The sequence below is a fragment of the Epinephelus lanceolatus genome, chromosome 10, assembly GCF_041903045.1.
Source record: "Epinephelus lanceolatus isolate andai-2023 chromosome 10, ASM4190304v1, whole genome shotgun sequence".
Classification (NCBI taxonomy): domain Eukaryota; kingdom Metazoa; phylum Chordata; class Actinopteri; order Perciformes; family Serranidae; genus Epinephelus; species Epinephelus lanceolatus.
The window spans coordinates 18636236-18653701 of NC_135743.1; the positions used below are offsets into that span (position 1 = coordinate 18636236).

General features: G+C 39.2%; 1 protein-coding gene across 1 annotated transcript; it reads left to right on the plus strand.

Moving 5' to 3' along the window:
* Positions 1-3655: 3655 nt before the first annotated feature.
* Positions 3656-17209, plus strand: LOC117265840 (cytochrome P450 4B1-like). The gene is made up of 12 exons (XM_033640578.2): positions 3656-3927; positions 5961-6105; positions 6238-6282; positions 6371-6498; positions 6684-6808; positions 6928-7082; positions 7208-7314; positions 10052-10242; positions 10379-10512; positions 10839-10903; positions 13048-13130; positions 14672-17209. Exons 1-12 carry the CDS (start codon positions 3739-3741, stop codon positions 14847-14849), a joined length of 1545 nt encoding a protein of 514 aa, XP_033496469.1. The 5' UTR covers positions 3656-3738; the 3' UTR covers positions 14850-17209.
* Positions 17210-17466: the final 257 nt, after the last annotated feature.

The following is a 17466-nucleotide window of genomic DNA, read 5'->3' on the forward strand; positions in this document are numbered from 1 at the left end:
ATTATAAAATGACAGAATAAGACATTTTTCAGACAGTTCTTGTGGGGAGTTGATGGGGCTGAACCATGTGAGGAGGGCCCCAAAAAGGGACTGAACATTGGCTCCAGAGAGTAAAGTTACATTATTAACAGTTAAACAGTTAAAAACAAACGGTGCTCAAAGTGCAAAAAGACAATTTTAAAAAAAGTGAATGAAAACACCCCAAAATTAGACTTGTTTGTTGCCCTAAGTAGGCACAGTTTCACAGCAGCCCAAGACTTAAGATACTGTAACATAATTGAGGATGTACTGAGTGACTGCAAACGGCCAAAAATGGGTTTATTACTTAGAGTCAACATGGCATCATGGAGGGTTAAGTATTAAGCAACACAAAGACTTGGTATTGGGATGTGTGCAGATGTGAAGCCCTGATTATATCTGACTATATTTATCTATCTTTCCTCTGTGTTTGACTGTTAGTTTAATATTTTTAATGTATTTATGTGGTCTATTTGAGGGTGACTGGTCTGCTTAGCTGATTTATGTACAACAGCAAACTGATATGAAACTGATGTCAGTCAGTTCAATCAATCAATTTTATTTATAAAGCCCAATATCACAAATCACAATTTGCCTCACAGGGCTTTACAGCATACGACATCCCTCTGTCCTTATGACCCTCGCAGCGGATAAGGAAAAACTCCCCCAAAAAAACCCCTTTAACGGGGAAAAAAAACAGTAGAAACCTCAGGAAGAGCAACCGAGGAGGGATCCCTCTTCCAGGACGGACAGACGTGCAATAGATGTCGTACAGAACAGATCAGCATAATAAATTAGCAGTAATCCGTATGACACAATGAGACAGAGAGAGAGACAGAGAGAGAGAGAGAGAGAGAGAGAGAGAGAGATGCAGGTAATGACAGTAGCTTACAACAACATTATTGTAAGTAATAATATTATAGTTATAGTTCTGGCTACTGTGGTACAATATGTTGAAAGTATGTATTAATATCTGGCAGTATACATGTGTGACAATAGTCATATGTGTATAATAACAGTAGAAGTATGACTAATGATAACAGCAGCAGCAGCAGCAGCAGCAGCAGGAGGCATCTGGCAGGACCACGGCAGCAACACAACCACACACGTCACGCTGTCCAGGCACCGCTGCGATATGAGTTAATCTGAGAGACAGTGGAGCACAAAGGCTCCGGAGAAGAAGCCGAGTTAGTGACATCCAGAATGGCCGAGTTAGTAAGATGCAGTAATAGAATACGAGAGAGAGAGAGAGAGAGAAGGTGCCCGGTGTATTATAGGGGGGTCCTCCGGCAGACTAGGCCTAAGTCAGCCTAACTAGGGGCTGGTACAGGGCAAGCCTGAGCCAGCCCTAACTATAAACTTTATCAAAGAGGAAAGTCTTAAGTCTAGTCTTAAATGTGGAGACGGTGTCTGCCTTCCGGACCATAACAGGAAGGAGAGGAGCCTGATAGCTGAAGGCTCTGGCTCCTGATCTACTTCTGGAGACTTTAGGGACCACGAGTAACCCTGCATTCTCAGAGCGCAGTGTTCTGGTGGGATAATATGGCACTATGAGCTATGAGCTCTCTAAGATATGACGGAGCTTGACCATTTAGAGCTTTATAAGTTAACAGTAGGATTTTAAATTCGATTCTGGATTTTACAGGGAGCCAGTGCAGCAAAGCTAAAACAGGAGAAATATGATCACGTTTCTTAGTTCCTGTTAGTACACGTGCTGCTGCATTCTGAATTAGCTGGAGAGTTTTTAAGGACTTACTAGAGCTACCTGATAATAGAGAGTTACAGTAATCCAGCCTTGAGGTAACAAAAGTGTGGACCAATTTTTCTGCATCTTTTCGGGTCAGGATAGGCCTTATTTTCGCAATATTACGCAGATGAAAAAATGCAGTCCGTGAGGTTTGTTTTAAATGAGAATTAAAAGACAAATCTTGATCAAATATTACTCTGAGGTTTCTTATGGTAGTGCTAGAGGCCAGAGCAATGCCATCTAGAGAAACTATGTCATCAGATAAAGAGTCTCTGAGTTGTTTGGGGCCAAGAACAATAACTTCAGTTTTGTCTGAATTTAACATCAGGAAATTGCTGCTCATCCAAGTTTTTATGTCTTTAAGGCAGTTATGGAGTTTAGTTAATTGATTACTTTCTTCTGGCTTCATCGATAAATACAACTGAGTATCATCCGCATAACAATGGAAATTTATAGAGTGATTTCTAATGATGTTACCTAAAGGAAGCATATATAGAGTAAATAGGATTGGTCCGAGCACAGAACCTTGCGGAACTCCACAACAAACTTTGGTACGTAAGGATGATTCATTATGAACGTCAACAAACTGAAAACGATCAGATAAATAAGATTTAAACCAGCTCAGTGCAGAACCTTTTAGGCCAATTAAGTGATCCAGTCTCTGCAGTAGAATTTGATGGTCAATTGTGTCAAACGCCGCACGAAGATCTAATAAAACAAGTACAGAGACAAGTCCTTTGTCTGAAGCAATCAGAAGGTCATTTGTAATTTTAACTAGTGCTGTCTCAGTGCTATGATGCACTCAAAATCCTGACTGAAATTCCTCAAATAAATTATTATCATGGAGAAAATCACACAGCTGGTCTGCGACTACTTTCTCAAGGATCTTTGACATAAAGGGAAGATTAGATATTGGTCTATAGTTGGCTAACACCTCTGGATCCAGGGTGGGCTTTTTTAGTAGAGGTTTAATTACAGCTACCTTAAAAGACTGTGGTACATAGCCTGTTAATACTCATATATTGATCATATCTAATATATGAGTATTAACTAAAGGAAAGACCTCCTTAAGTAGCCTAGTTGGGATGGGGTCTAAGAGACACGTTGATGATTTAGATGAAGAAATCACTGCGGTCAATTCTTGAAGAGAAATTGGGGAGAAGCAATCTAAATATATATTAGGTTTTACAGCTGTGTTTGAGGTTAGATAGGTACTATCTGAGGACAGGAGGTCATGAATTTTGCCTCTAATAGTTAGAATTTTGTCGTTAAAAAAGCTCATAAAATCATTACTGCTAATGGCTAAAGGAATACAAGGCTCAATAGAGCTCTGACTCTCAGTCAGCCTGGCGACAGTGCTGAAAAGAAACCTGGGGTTGTTCTTATTGTCTTCTATTAATGCTGAGTAATAGTTTGCTCTGGCATTGCGGAGGCCCCTCTTATAAGTTTTGAGACTGTCTGTCCAGATTAAACGAGATTCTTCCAGTTTGGTTAATCGCCAATTCCTTTCAGATTTTCGTGATATTTGTTTTAACTTACGGGTTTGAGAGTTATACCAAGGAGCGAACTTTCTTTGCTTTTTTAACTTCTTTTTAAGAGGAGCTACAGAGTCAAGTGTTGTTCGCAGCGAGCCTACGGCAATGTACCATGAGAGTTCATGTAAAATGGAGTTTGAAACATGAACAGGATTTGAGTAGGCTACTCTGTCATAATTAAAACAAAACCTGGAACAAACTGATACATGGGTCTGATCACATTTTAATAAATGGGAATCACATCTAACAGGATGTGAGTGTTTCTGTGACCAGACACTGAAGGCAGCTGGAAGCTATCTGATGTGACTGTGTGTTTTTGTCACCACCCCCTGATCCCGTCCACTGCTCAGATGAGGTACAGTTAATATCCAACAAGCCTGTAGTCACCTTCAGTTGTGTTCAGAGTTTTTCCTCCAATGACGCACAGACTCACCTGAGATGGAGTCAGCTAAGGCTTTGTGGAATCAGCTGGGCTGGCCTCATATGCATTACTTGTTTGCTCTACTTTGTCTTGTTACCATTGCCTTTAAAGTTACAGTCTTGTACCTCCAAAGAAGAGATATGCGCCACAACTTCAAAGCTTTTCCAGGACCACCAGCACACTGGCTTTTTGGACATGCTAAAGAGGTAATTCAGTCACGAGCGCTCAGTAGTGCAACTTTCTGTAACTGATATAACAATGATGATATTTTCATTTTTATTGCACTTTTCAAAACAGAATTACAAAGTGTTTTACAGTAATAGAAGATATTTCATCACACTTAATGTCAGATCTATGAAGTATTTCACTGTTTTTCCTCAGAGTATACAGGATTCATCAATGGACAGGGGTTAAAATAACCAATACCATTCTAATCATTGGCAGTATTGCACATTTTTTTAATTCACTGTGCCTCACAATACTCCATTCAGTAGCCTAGGGAGAGCGGGGTCGGTTGGGACATTTTTGTTTTGACACAAAATAACTTTCAATTAGGGATGGGTGATATGGCCCTAAAATAATATCACAATATTTAAGGGTATTTTTGTGATAACAAAATTCTTGACGATATGACAAATTAGTAAAAAAGATTTTTTTTTTTTTAACAGTTCACCTTTAAATATTCGGTAAAAAATAAACAAAAATTATCTCTCATTTCTTTCGTTTGTAAACAACAACAGTGACTCAGAGTGACATTCAGATTGTGTATACAATAGTAGTAGAAAAATCAAACAAAATCTACCACAAATTACACATGTAAACAGCTCCCAAATACATAATACAACAATAAAGTACAATAAAATGTACCCTGGCATCTATATACTGTGTATAAATCAACAGGTGATTTCCTTCTTTTAGCAAAATCCTAAATGATTGTGTTTTTTTTTTTTCACCTGGACCTTTATGCTCTGCCATTTCTCCTCTAATCATCAGGCTGTAACCTGTGACTGGACATTATGTTACCAAAACTATTGCACATTCACATATATGTATTTTTTTGTAAAGCTGTGAGCATCACATAGATTTTAATTACCAAAGGTTTAATCACTTGAGGCACCGACACCTGTGCGTGCACGGTGAGAAAGGAATGGGAGAAACGCTGTGCTGTGGCCAGCGAAGTCACTAAATGAGTTCCCCCTGTAGGATGGGTAACTTGCGGTAACTCGCTATAAGAGTCTGAGAAGCCCGGGGCTGTTCATAAAACATTCAGAGAGTAGAATTTGTGGGTCAAAGGTCACGGTCACTGTGACCTCATCCGTTGCATTCTTGTGAACGCAATATCTCAAAAATGCCTGGAGTTAATGTCTTCAAATTTGGCACAAACATACACTTGGACTGTAGAATGAACTGATTAGAATTTGGTGGTCAGAGGTCAAGGTTGCTGTGACTTTGCAACATCTAATTCTCTTGAACTCGATGTCTCATGAACGGCTTGTGAGAATTTCTTCAAATCTAGCACGTATGTCCACTTGGACTCAACAATGAACCAAATAGTTTTTGGTGGTCATAGGTGAAAGGTCAAGGTCACTGTGACCTTGTCTGTCTCATTCTTGCGATATCTCACATTAAGCTTGAGGGAATTTCTTCAAATTTGGCCCAAACATTGACTTTGAGTCAAGGATTAACAGATTAGAATTCAGTGGTAAAAGGTCACTGTGACTTCGTCCATTGCATTCTTGTGAACGTAATATCTCAAATATCTCAAGAATGCCTGGAGGGAATTTCTTCAAATTTGGCACAAACGTCCACCTACACTTAGTAATGAACTGATTAGAATTTGGTGGTCAAAAGTCACCGTGTCCCACAAAACCTGTTTTTGGCCATTAGTCAAGAATTCTTACGCTAATTATGACAAAATTTCACACAAATGTCTAATAGGATAAAATGATGAAGTGATGACATTTTATATCCAAACGGTCAAAGGTCAATTTCACTGTGACATCAAACGTTCTGAACAAACACTTGGCTGGCCATTATTCACTATGATATCTCAGGAGCGATGAATGTAAACGGTAACTGCAACGTGACTGGTTGTAACTGAGTATTTTTTTTATGTTGTTTCTCTACTTTTGCACATTAAGAACATGTGGTTAGTAAACATCAGTTCAGTCGGTAACAAGTTGTTCTCCGAGGTTACAGGAATGAAATATGTGGTTAACCTTTTTCATTGTTTTTTCAGTTCAAAAAAGATGGAAACGTTCTGGATAGGATTGTGGGATGGGGAAGGCAGTACTCTTACACTGTCCCAGTGTGGAGTGGTCCCTTTGTTTGTTTCCTCAACATTCAACATCCAGATTATGTGAAGACTATATATGCAACAACAGGTGTGTGAGCTATGATTATAACAGTATGGTCAACTCAGTGCTTTTCATTATCTCCTATAGGACCATTGGCTCCATTTTACAACCAAAAGTCAATATAACAATATTTTTATTGATTTGTTTGTCTCCTTACAGAGGCAAAAGATGAATTAGGATATAAGTTTATTCAGTCTTGGATTGGTAAGACTGATTTGTCCTTCTCCTACAACATATTTTGTCTTATTACAGAGATGTTTTACTGACTGACACACATACTGTCTGTCTTCAGGTAAAGGTTTATTGGTTTCAAAGGGTGAAAGGTGGTTTCGGAACAGAAGGCTCTTGACCCCAGGTTTCCATTATGATGTTTTGAAACCATACACTAAACTGATGGCAGACTCTGTTAAAACGATGTTGGTATGTATATGACAGTTTAGACGTGTGAATCACAATTACAGTGAATTATCAAAAACCATAATGGTGAAGTAATGTTAAGAACAAAAAGACCTTTAGGCCGTCTAGATGACAAATGTTGTGTCAAAGTTGAATGAGTTTTTCCATCTCCTGCAGAGATGTAACTTCTGTTCTCTCACTGTTGCCAGGACAAATGGGAAAGTTATGCAAACACTGGCGAGTCCTTTGAATTGTTCGAACATGTGAGCCTTATGTCACTGGACACCATCTTAAAGTGTGCTTTCAGCTACAGCAGCAACTGTCAGACCAAGGGGTGAGTCAATACAAACTTTTTCATGCCATTCACAAGTTCAGAACTGTGCTTTCAGTTGTGTAAAGCTTTAGCTGTCTGGGAAACTCAGTTTTTAATGTTTGCCTATGTTCTCATTTCAGTGGAAGTAATGCATACATCAAGGCAGTTTATGAGCTCAGTTATTTGATTAACCTGCGGTTCAGGACATTTCCATACCACAATGACCTGATTTTCTACCTCAGCCCACATGGTTTCAGATACAGAAAAGCATGTAGAGTGGCTCATGATCATACAGGTAAGATCTTCACACATACTTAGATTAATGATAATTTGAAACTATTGCTACTATCAGTTAAACTGAATTTGATCAGTGTGCATTATACACTAAACTATGGGTATGGTTGATCTTGTCTTTTGAAGAGGCGGTCATAAGAAAGAGGAAAGAAGAACTAAAGGAGGAGAAGGAGCTGGAACACATACAGGCCAAAAGAAACTTGGACTTTCTGGACATCCTTCTCTTAGCAAGAGTATGTTGTGTGATTTCAGATTCAGTTTACTGATTTATGGAGTTAGACATTCTCACTTTGCTCATTGTTGTGACAATGGTAACAAGTCACAAACATTTAAGGCCCAGACACACCAAACCGACAGCAAAGAACAAGGGATGGCAAAGGTTGACTGCTGTGCTGCGTCACGTCACCTGTGTCTCAGCCAAAATGTTGCACTTGAACAGACTGCAACGACTACAGCCAACAGCCAACAGCCAACTAGGACATGGGTTGTGCCCCCGCGTAAGAGGAAGTAATTCTTAATGACAGTGGGCAGTGGTGATATATGACGCTAGCTAGCCAGTTAGCATATTATTAACACAACCCAGTGTAAAAAAAAAAAAAAGAAAAAAAAGGGACATTGAGCTGAATCGCCATCTTTGTTGTTCTCCGCGCAAAGGTTCCTTTAAGCAGAATGACAGCAAAAAAAATTACAAACCGTTTCTGCTGAAGAGCTCAAGAACAAGAACAAGTTTGTCTCAATCTTACACTTCCTTGACTTTAGCTGTTTGTTTACATCCTCATTTCCATTTCTCTTCTCGTGAGCTGAACTGCCAATCAGATTGTCAGAGTGATTTCACCAATGTCTCAGTCGAAGATGCAGTTGTGTACAAACTGTCAAAACATAAAGTGAAAAAGTGAAAATAATTTAAAAATGGTAAGAATAACAGTTTAACATTTAAAGCATAAACAGCCTTCAAGTAGCAGCAATCAAACAGCAAACAGATGTACAGCCATCAAGGCATTTAGCACTTTAAGCTCAGAGTAACTGTGCAGCCAGGGTTTAAAACAGCACACTATACATAAGACAACAGGGACAACCACACCAACATGTATTATAATAAAAAAGGACAAAGACCATAAAGACAATAAAACAATGTTGTATCAAATAAAAAAATAAAAAAACGAGACTATAAAAGAGATAATTTGACGTAATATCCAAGTGGCAAAATCCCAGTGCAATAGGAAACGTGCATGTTTGGCATTTCAATGAACACTGATACAAAGGCAATAGGCAGGCTCTCTTGAGTTAATCTCAGTAAGACACAATAACCTAATACCCAATAACACCTCTGTAACTCAGGTACAGCATGGTGTATCATTGCTGCTTCCAACTCCAAAATACACACTGTTGTGTGAATTTTTTTTTTTTTTTAGATTTTTTTTTTGCTTTTTGCCTTTAATGGACGGATGGATTGAAATGGGCTGAGAGAGAGAGAGTGGGGGTTGACATGCAGCAAAGGGCTGCAAACCAGAGATGAACCTGCGACCGCTGCAGCGAGGCATTGCCTCTGTACATGGGGCGCCGGCACTATCCACTACACTACCGATGCCCCAGTGAATTAATTTTTTAAGACACACTCAAGTGTATTATGTTCATCTGTTCGGTACACTCGACATCTATTGCACCTCTGTCCCTCCTGGAAGAGGGATCCCTCCTCAGTTGCTCTTCCTGAGGTTTCTACCATTTTTTTTTCCTTGTTAAAAGGTTTTTTGGAGAGTTTTCCCTTATCTGCTGTGAGGGTCCAAGGACAGAGGGATGTCATTTCCTGGAAAGCCCTCTGAGGCAATTGTGATTTGTGCTATTGGGCTTTGTAAATAAAATTGATTGAATTGGTTGACTGGACCCTAGTTAAACAATCTAGAGCACATGGCGCAAGTGCATTCAGGGTGCTTTCACACCTGCCCTGTTTAGTTCGTTTCAATTGAACTCAAGTTCGTTTGCCCCAAAGTGCAGTTCATTTGGGCAGGTGTGAGCACAGCAATTGCACATTAAGAGCAACTTTCTCGCACAGGCATTTTATCCGGTCCGCTGCCGTGAGAATATGAACCAACTCTAGACAATTATGCAACTTTTTAACAAAATTAGTCCCTGATTCAGACCAAAGCAAGCAAACTCTAGGTCTGAAAGCACCCTGAAAATGTGTCCAACTCCACTCCAAGCCACATAATCTGGGCACAAAGTAAGGTGCAACTGGCCAAGGGGTTGTATTTAGTCCCTTAATTGATCATAGGTGTGTTGTGAATTCAACCAGTCAGAGTGTCATCTCCGATTCCCTTCAAAAGCAGGTGTTCCTGCACCTGCCGCACTGCTGTTTACAAGGTGGATTCGGCCAACTGGAGAAATGAGTGGTTTTCTGCTGAGAGCAATGCAGTCAGAGCAGTAATGTTACTGCAGCAAATGTCATGGGACATTTAAGCAGCAAAACTCAAAACTAAACTTTAAGATTCTGAAATAATCAATGAAGTCATCCTGCTCCTCGTAAATCTGCACAGCACCTCACTTAATGGGGAGTCAGACTGCGGCTCTGCAGCTCTGCCCTCTGTTATGTTTATAAGTAAGTGAATTTAATAATATTTTCCTTAAGAATCATGTATTATTTCACCCACCCTGAATCCATCCATGTGTCCTTGTGAATGTAAAAGGCAGAGTGTAAGGGTGTTGTGAACCCACCTATGTAGGCACATGTTACTGACTGAATAATGTGTCATTTAAATCGCAGGAAAATACTAGGATACATTCTGACTTCATACTAGTTTTTTTGTTGCAATATCTCTTACCTTCTTTTATTATGCTCCTTTATTGTGGTTTTGTTGTACAATAAAGTACAATAAAGTACTTGTTGTGTACATGTAAGTGTAGCTTTACAAATGGAGTAGAGAGTGACTGTGCCTACTGTATTCTTTTGTATTTGTCTTTTTCTCTCATCTTCAGGATGAGAACCAGCAGGGTTTATCAGATGAAGACATACGAGCAGAAGTGGACACCTTCATGTTTGAGGGCCATGACACCACAGCCAGTGGCATGTCTTTCATCCTCTACTGTCTGGCCTGCCACCCAGAACACCAGAAGATGTGCAGGGAGGAGATCATTCAAGCCCTGGATGGCAAGGACACCATGGAGTGGTAATTTACCTGTTGAAACCCAAGGTGCAATGCAAGTCAGTGCCACTCTGTGTCACAACAGCTGGATTAGGTGAGCTTTAGGCAGTCACTTTTTTATAGAATATTTAAACCTAATGCACACCTGTCCTATTTCAAGGAAGGATCTCAGTAAAATTCCATACACCACAATGTGCATCAAAGAGTCCCTTCGCCTTTACCCTCCTGTACCGATGATATCCAGAAAGACCACGAAACCCGTGACCTTTTATGATGAAAGGACTTTACCAAAAGGTTTGTTCTTAATGTTTTTGGAAAGTTCATATTGATACAATAGCCTACTGTTGAGTAAATCTTCTACCCCACTGGTAAAATATTAACTTTTTATTATTTCATTGCCAGAACAGAGGTCAGGTCAACATGGCCTTGGTTTTGTATTACAAATCAGCCTTGAGCAACACACAGCACAAATAATCCTTTAACCTACATGTTTTGATTGGTAAAACACTGTGTCTTATACTCACATAGATTAAGTATTGGTGTATTTGTATCTATATACTTTGTTGTACAGTCACTGCATAATCCTAAACCCAAACACACCTTTTTTTTTTTATTTGTAGGTTGTCACATTGGAATAAATGTGTATGCGATTCACAGAAATGAAACTGTCTGGGAAAACCCTGATGTAAGTCAAGATGATTTTATTCTAAGCAGATGTTTTTGACATGAAAGCTCACCTATCACCCGCTTACTACATGAATCAAAGATTAACCCTCCTCAGGTATAGGAAACATGCTCCTGCAGTGTTGGTACATGTATAACCATCCATGTTTCACTAACCAAAAAATTCTAACAAACACATGGCTTTTTCGTTTTTGAAAATTTTTCATCAACAACCTTTTTTAATGACAAAAATGAAACAATGATTAGCTTCGAATAGATCTTGATAAAACAAAGTCATATGAAATCTGTGTTTCATTTTTGTTAATGACACTAGATATGATGAAAATGTTAGTTGTGGACTACCGGATGTTGAAAGCCAAGATTGGCTGTGCTTGTACTTACCTTCAGTGCGGCATGAGGGACAGGCTGGTGAACTCCAGTAAATAGTCTGTGTGTCTGACTGTGGATGGCGGAAGTGTTGAATGAATTTGTGGAGTTTGTTAATTGCAGCATTGGCTGTTAGTAGTTAGCTCCGCTTATTAGCCGCTGAATGGCAGCAGAGCAAGCAGCCACCAGCCATCAGACTTCACACGATTACTGTAATTTCAGATACTGTGCGTCCCTGTGCTGACACGGCGTTTACAGCATCACAAATGTTGCGCCATTTCTGTTTTTTTGTTTTGTTTTGTCTTTTTTTTTTACTTTATTTTACTAGGCATGATGTTTTTGGGTTGTCCGTTCATCCGTTCATCTGTCCATCCATCGTAGTATTGTGAACACAATATCTCAAGAATTCCATGAAGAATTTTTTTAGAATTTGGCACAAAGGTCCAGTTTTATTCAAGGATGAAGTGATTAGCATTTGGTTGGCAAATGTCAATCAATCAGTCATTCTTTATTTATAGAGCACTTTTCATACAATAAAATGTAGCACAAAGTGCTTTACGTGTTAAAAGCAGAGCCCCCCCATCCCCAACAGATCCCCTCACCTCCCTCACCCCCCATCCTGATGTAATTTTTTTTTTTAAAAGGAAGAAAAATGGAAAGAAAAAATAAATAAATAATAACAAAAAGGTCAGGGTCACTGTGACCTTGTGTCAGTTTCATTCTCATGAATTCAGATTCAGATTCAGACAACTTTATCGGTCCCCGAAAGGCAATTCATTTGCAGCCTATCCGTGTCTACACTTATAACCAGCCAGCATTCAGCCATTACAGATGTAATGGATGTGGTATAATGGATAATGGATGGATAATGAATGTGGTATCTCAAGAAGGCTTTAAGGGAGTTTTCTCAAATTTGGCACAAATGTCCATTTGGACTCAAGAATGAGCTGATTAGAATTTGGTTGTCGAAGATCAAAGGTCACTGTGACCTCCCAAAACATGTTTTTGGCCATAACTGAAGAATTTATATGCTATTTATGACAAAATTTCACACAAATGTCTAATAAGATGAAGTGATGACATTTTATATCCACAATGTCAAAGGTCACATTGTCGTGTTCACTTAAATTCAACCCAAATGAGCCATTTTCTCTATCAAACTGGGAATGACTGGCATAAAAGCTGACTTAATGTCTTTGACACAAGTCAAAGTTGCCCTGACACTGTCTTCATTATGTTTTAAGCAGACAATAACCTAAGGTATACTGGGAGATGAGGACCACTGTATCTCGCCATTTTTTGACATCATTGTCTTGGTTGGAGCAATAGGAAAATCTGTTTCCTCATCTGATGGCTCAGAATCCAAATCGTCATTATTAGAATGCATCTCAAGATGGTCTTCATCTTCAGACACATCTGCCTCTGTTTCACTGTTGTGATCATAAATATGTTCCAAAGCCTCAGTGGCTGTCGTCCTTTTGCTTCTGTTGCTCATTTTGTCAAGCTCTGACAGTGAGCACACTGAATGTCGTTGCAGAGTGTTAGGTTGGTAGAACTCCCATGCAGAGACTCACAGGATATAAAAAGTTCCTGTCAAAGTCATAGTAATATCTGATATCCGCACTTTATGGGGGGGGGGGGGGCAAAGCAGGATTGCACCACTTACTGTAATTAACCTGGGCATCAAAAGACAGCGCTGAGGTTACATGTCATAAACGAAGTCATTAAATTAAATGTGGAATTTACTGACATTGCTTTTTCTGTCTTGTGTTAACACAGGTCTTTGACCCACTGCGTTTCCTACCAGAGAATGCTTCCAAAAGGTCGCCTCATGCATTCATTCCCTTCTCTGCTGGGCCAAGGTTTGTCCTGACCTGACATCGTGTGACTGATTCCCTAAGAACTAGAGAGGGAGGGTGTTTTTTTAGAAAAACCAAAAAAAAAAGGCAAACCTTCACAATTTGAGTTGCGACAGCAGAGAGGCACTGTTCATGTAGGCTATCTGCCTCTGCTTCTTGACTTTAGGGAAGTGATCAAGAGTTTGGTTGTGATGTTAGTATACCCAGCATCAATTCAGCCTTGAAGCCACGTCCCCGCTGATGCACAGAGCATTGTTTTCCCATTTATTCAAATATTATTAATAGTGAACGAGTTGCATGTCCCCTGCACCAAATCCAACACTGCATGTCCTTGAATCTCCAGCAACACACTTGCCAAGCGTGCTTTCAGACTGCCCTGTTAATACAGGTTCAATTCAATTTTATTTATAAAACCCAATTTCACAAATCACAATTTGCCTCAGAGGGCTTAACAGCATACGACATCCCTCTGTCCTTTGGACCCTCACAGCCAATAAGGAAAAACTCCTCAAAAAAACCCACTCAACGGTGGGAAAAAAACCCTCCTGTTGTGTGTGGCAAGCAGGAAAGCAAAGTTTTTTGACCGCAGTGGAAGTGTTTTTGAGGGTTTAATGCCAACAAATTCTGACTGAAGCAGAATATTTCTTCAGATAAAAACATCCTGTGCATTTTGGAAATGATTACATCTACGTATATTTTCAATAAATCTTGACTTTTTTTTTTTTTTTTTTTACTTTTTAATGCTGGAGTTACTGGAAATGTTCGGATCATGCAAGAAGCAACCAATCCAGCCACCACTGAAATTTTAATTCTACAAATAATATAACAGCACTAATAATAGTGTCGCTGCAAGAGATACCAATTTAAGAATAAACATGCAAAAAAGAGTAAGGAAGAGTTGGAGTCTCAAAGTTATGAATGAAGCTTCAAACTATCACCACATCTTTTTGTCCATATTATGTCAGTCGACATTCAACAATAATGATAATTCAGTCAGGAACTCCCTCGTCATAGATTGAACAATTTATTGCAACAAATAGAAAAACAGTTATTCTTGGCGCTGATGGCTCCACTCTGAAGTTGCTCCCTGGATCAGACAAGCAGCATGCTAAAGCAATACAGGGAGCGCAATGCAGAACCCCCCTACCACCACCACCACCACCCCCAGGGTGCACAAGAGTGGGCCCAAGCAAGACATACAATACCCTTAAAGGTTAAGCCATGTTTGGACTCTGAATCAGAAAGGTGGAGGCTTGGGTGGAGGAGGCAAAGCTTTGCCAGCAGCAGCGGTGTGTGGCAGCATTAGTGTAGTAGGTATCAGTGAGTAGGAGGCCATTATTAAATGGACCGCCTTGTTGTGGGACTTCCATGTCCTGCGTGAACTAACGCAAAGCTTCATTTCTTGTGCCGACTGATTTCCTTGATCATAGAACAACCCTTGTTTTTTCCGTCTAGTGCAAAGGATGAAATATCACTGCTCTGACATGCTGCTGCCCTCTTGTGTTCTTGATTGAAAGTACACTTTTGCTCTTTTCCTCCCTCAGAAATTGCATCGGGCAGAACTTTGCCATGAATGTGCTGAAAGTGATGACAGCCCTGACGCTGAGGAGGTACCACCTGATCGAGGACCCCACTCAGAAACCCAAGCTGATTCACAAAATTACACTCCACTCCTCCAATGGCATCCACATCAAGATCAAACCTGTAGACCCACAAGAGTGAGAGGAAATTACAGTAGGAGAGGATATAAACCTAGAAAATACATTGATCAGTCAGGGTAATTTGTCAGGAGTTCACATTTCTTCGTTTCTTATAGGGCTCAAAAGGGTAAACGTAGCGGAGGTGGAAAAACTGCAATGCATTGTGGGCTTTGCGGGCAATTGGAAAGTTGTTTATGTTTCGCGATGCTACGCTTGTGTTCTGTTGTTGTTTTAGCATTTTAAAAGTAACTGTGTCGTTTGAAAATGGTGCAGACTTGCTGTGTCATTAACTGCCACAATCGTTCTCACGATCGCTACAGGAAGAAGATCGATGGGCTGAAATAGAACTAGGGACAAATCTAACACAGCTGTGCAGTCAGGACTTTTAATCCCGTTTTTAAAAAAAGAAAACAAAACTACACATCTTGATGTCACTAAAAACATTGTTTCTCAGTTGTCTCCACAGGAGTAAACTTGTCCTAAATTGTGGTTAAGAAGTGAAAGTAAAAAATAAAGATAAACACCGTGTTGTGCCCACCCATGTATGACGATGGAGAGTTAGAGATTTATGGTGTGAAAATGCCCCTAATTCTGGAATAACCAAGAAGCCCATACATATTTACCACATAAATGAAGAGTGGAATTTAGGCTTCAAAATATTTTTTGTTTGAAATAAATTGGTCCAGCAGACACCAAGATATGTTAAGCAAGCAAACAGGCAGCACCACACGGAGGTGGGACACAGTGAGGCCTGTAAAGTTTACATACCTCTGAAATGACGACGGTCTTCTCTTTAAGGCGTAAATTTCGGAGGTCCTGCACCCACCCAAAGTTTGCTTGCCCACGAGCCCTTAAAGATTTGCCCAGTCCATTTAAATCTCTCGCTTCACGTCTCTCTCCCGGCGCAACGCAATGTAAACAAAACAATTTGCCCGTAAAAATGGCGCTGGTTACACACAATGCATTGCGAAGTCACATGCTCTTTTGAGCCCTATATTTCCAATAAAACCCTTACAGTGTAAAATCACAAGCACATAATTGTAGTACAGTATTTCATTTAGTGGCTGAGTATGTTTTTGATTAAATTAGTTGCTGAAAAAGAAGTTGTATATGTATTTTAGAGTCATTTTCTCACACTGTAACAGTTTTTAATGAGATATTTTATATGTGAAAAAGGAATAGGAGGACAACTGCACAAAATCAGGACCAATCAGAACTTTGATCTCATCTGTGACGTGATGTCTGCTGAACTCACCCTTCACTCTGAATGGTAGCAAGTGTTTACACTGCAGGAGAAACATGTTTTTATTTTTGTTTTTATTTCCTCAAAACCAAGAAAAACTGCATTCAAAAGGAAAAACATTGACACATGGTGGGCAAAGTATAAAAGTGCGTGTGGGGGTGGAAACTTAAAAAGTAACTAAACCCCCTAACCACTTTTTTTTCCAGTTGAAAAGCAATGTATATGGGTATTTAGTAGTGTTGTTGACTGAGTCAGGTCTAAATCTTCACATTTGAGTGTAAAGTATTCTACATATTGTGTTAAAATATGCATAGTGGCCGCCCTCTACAGGTTGATACCTGGCTATTGTAATTGAATTTTGCTATGTGCTGTTCTGGTGCCAAGTGAGGTATATATGGAGGCAGCTCTTGTCTGCAGAGGAAAATATGGCACATTAATTGCCTTCTGGACACCTATTTCTGCACCTCTGGTCCTAAACATACAGAGTAACACCACTTTACATCAGAAATTTGATGTTAAAAACTGCAGCGCTATGTTAATCATGACACAAGGTGGCTCACTGTTTTTCAAATAAAAAACATCTACAAAACTTATATTAGTGGTCAAAACAAAATTTAATTAATTGGAGGGAGCCATCTCCATGGCAGTGGCTGCTGAGGCTCATGGGTACTGTAGTACTTTAAAAAGAAACTTTATTTCTATTTCATTTACAGTGTATAAAAACAGCAGCAGAGCACAGGAGGAATTCAATCTTTTTTACTGTAAGAAACAGAAATTCCTTTTTTTGAATGTTTTTTATTTCTTTTATTGTACAGAATGATAAGTCTGATGCAAATAAAAACAAAAACAGGACGTTGCACATATTTAAAAACAAATATAGACACGGCAAGTCAGTACAACCACACTGAGCTGATGAACCATCAATGTATGACCAATAAGTCATAACAACTTCTGTCTTAAATTTACTCCAACTTAACATACTGAGTTATTGAATTTCAACTTAACTGTATGAGTTGTCATTATTTCAACTGAGTAAATGTAAATTTCAATGTGCCAAAATAACTTAAATGTGTGAGTTGTAATTATGGGTACATGTTTTTTAGGGCTGTCAATCAATTAAAATATTTAATCACAATTAATTGCATGACTGTCCATAATTAATTTGTGATTAATCACATATTAATCACAATTTTTATCTGTTCTAAATGCACCTTAAAGGGATATTTTTCAAGTTTTTAATGTTCTTATCAACATGGGAGTGGACAAATATGCTTGCTTTATGCAAATGTATGTTTATTATTATTGAAACAATCCAAACAATGACAAATACAGCCCAGAATATTCTCTAGAATAACCTCAAAGGTACTGCATGCTCAAAAAATATGCTGAAAGTATA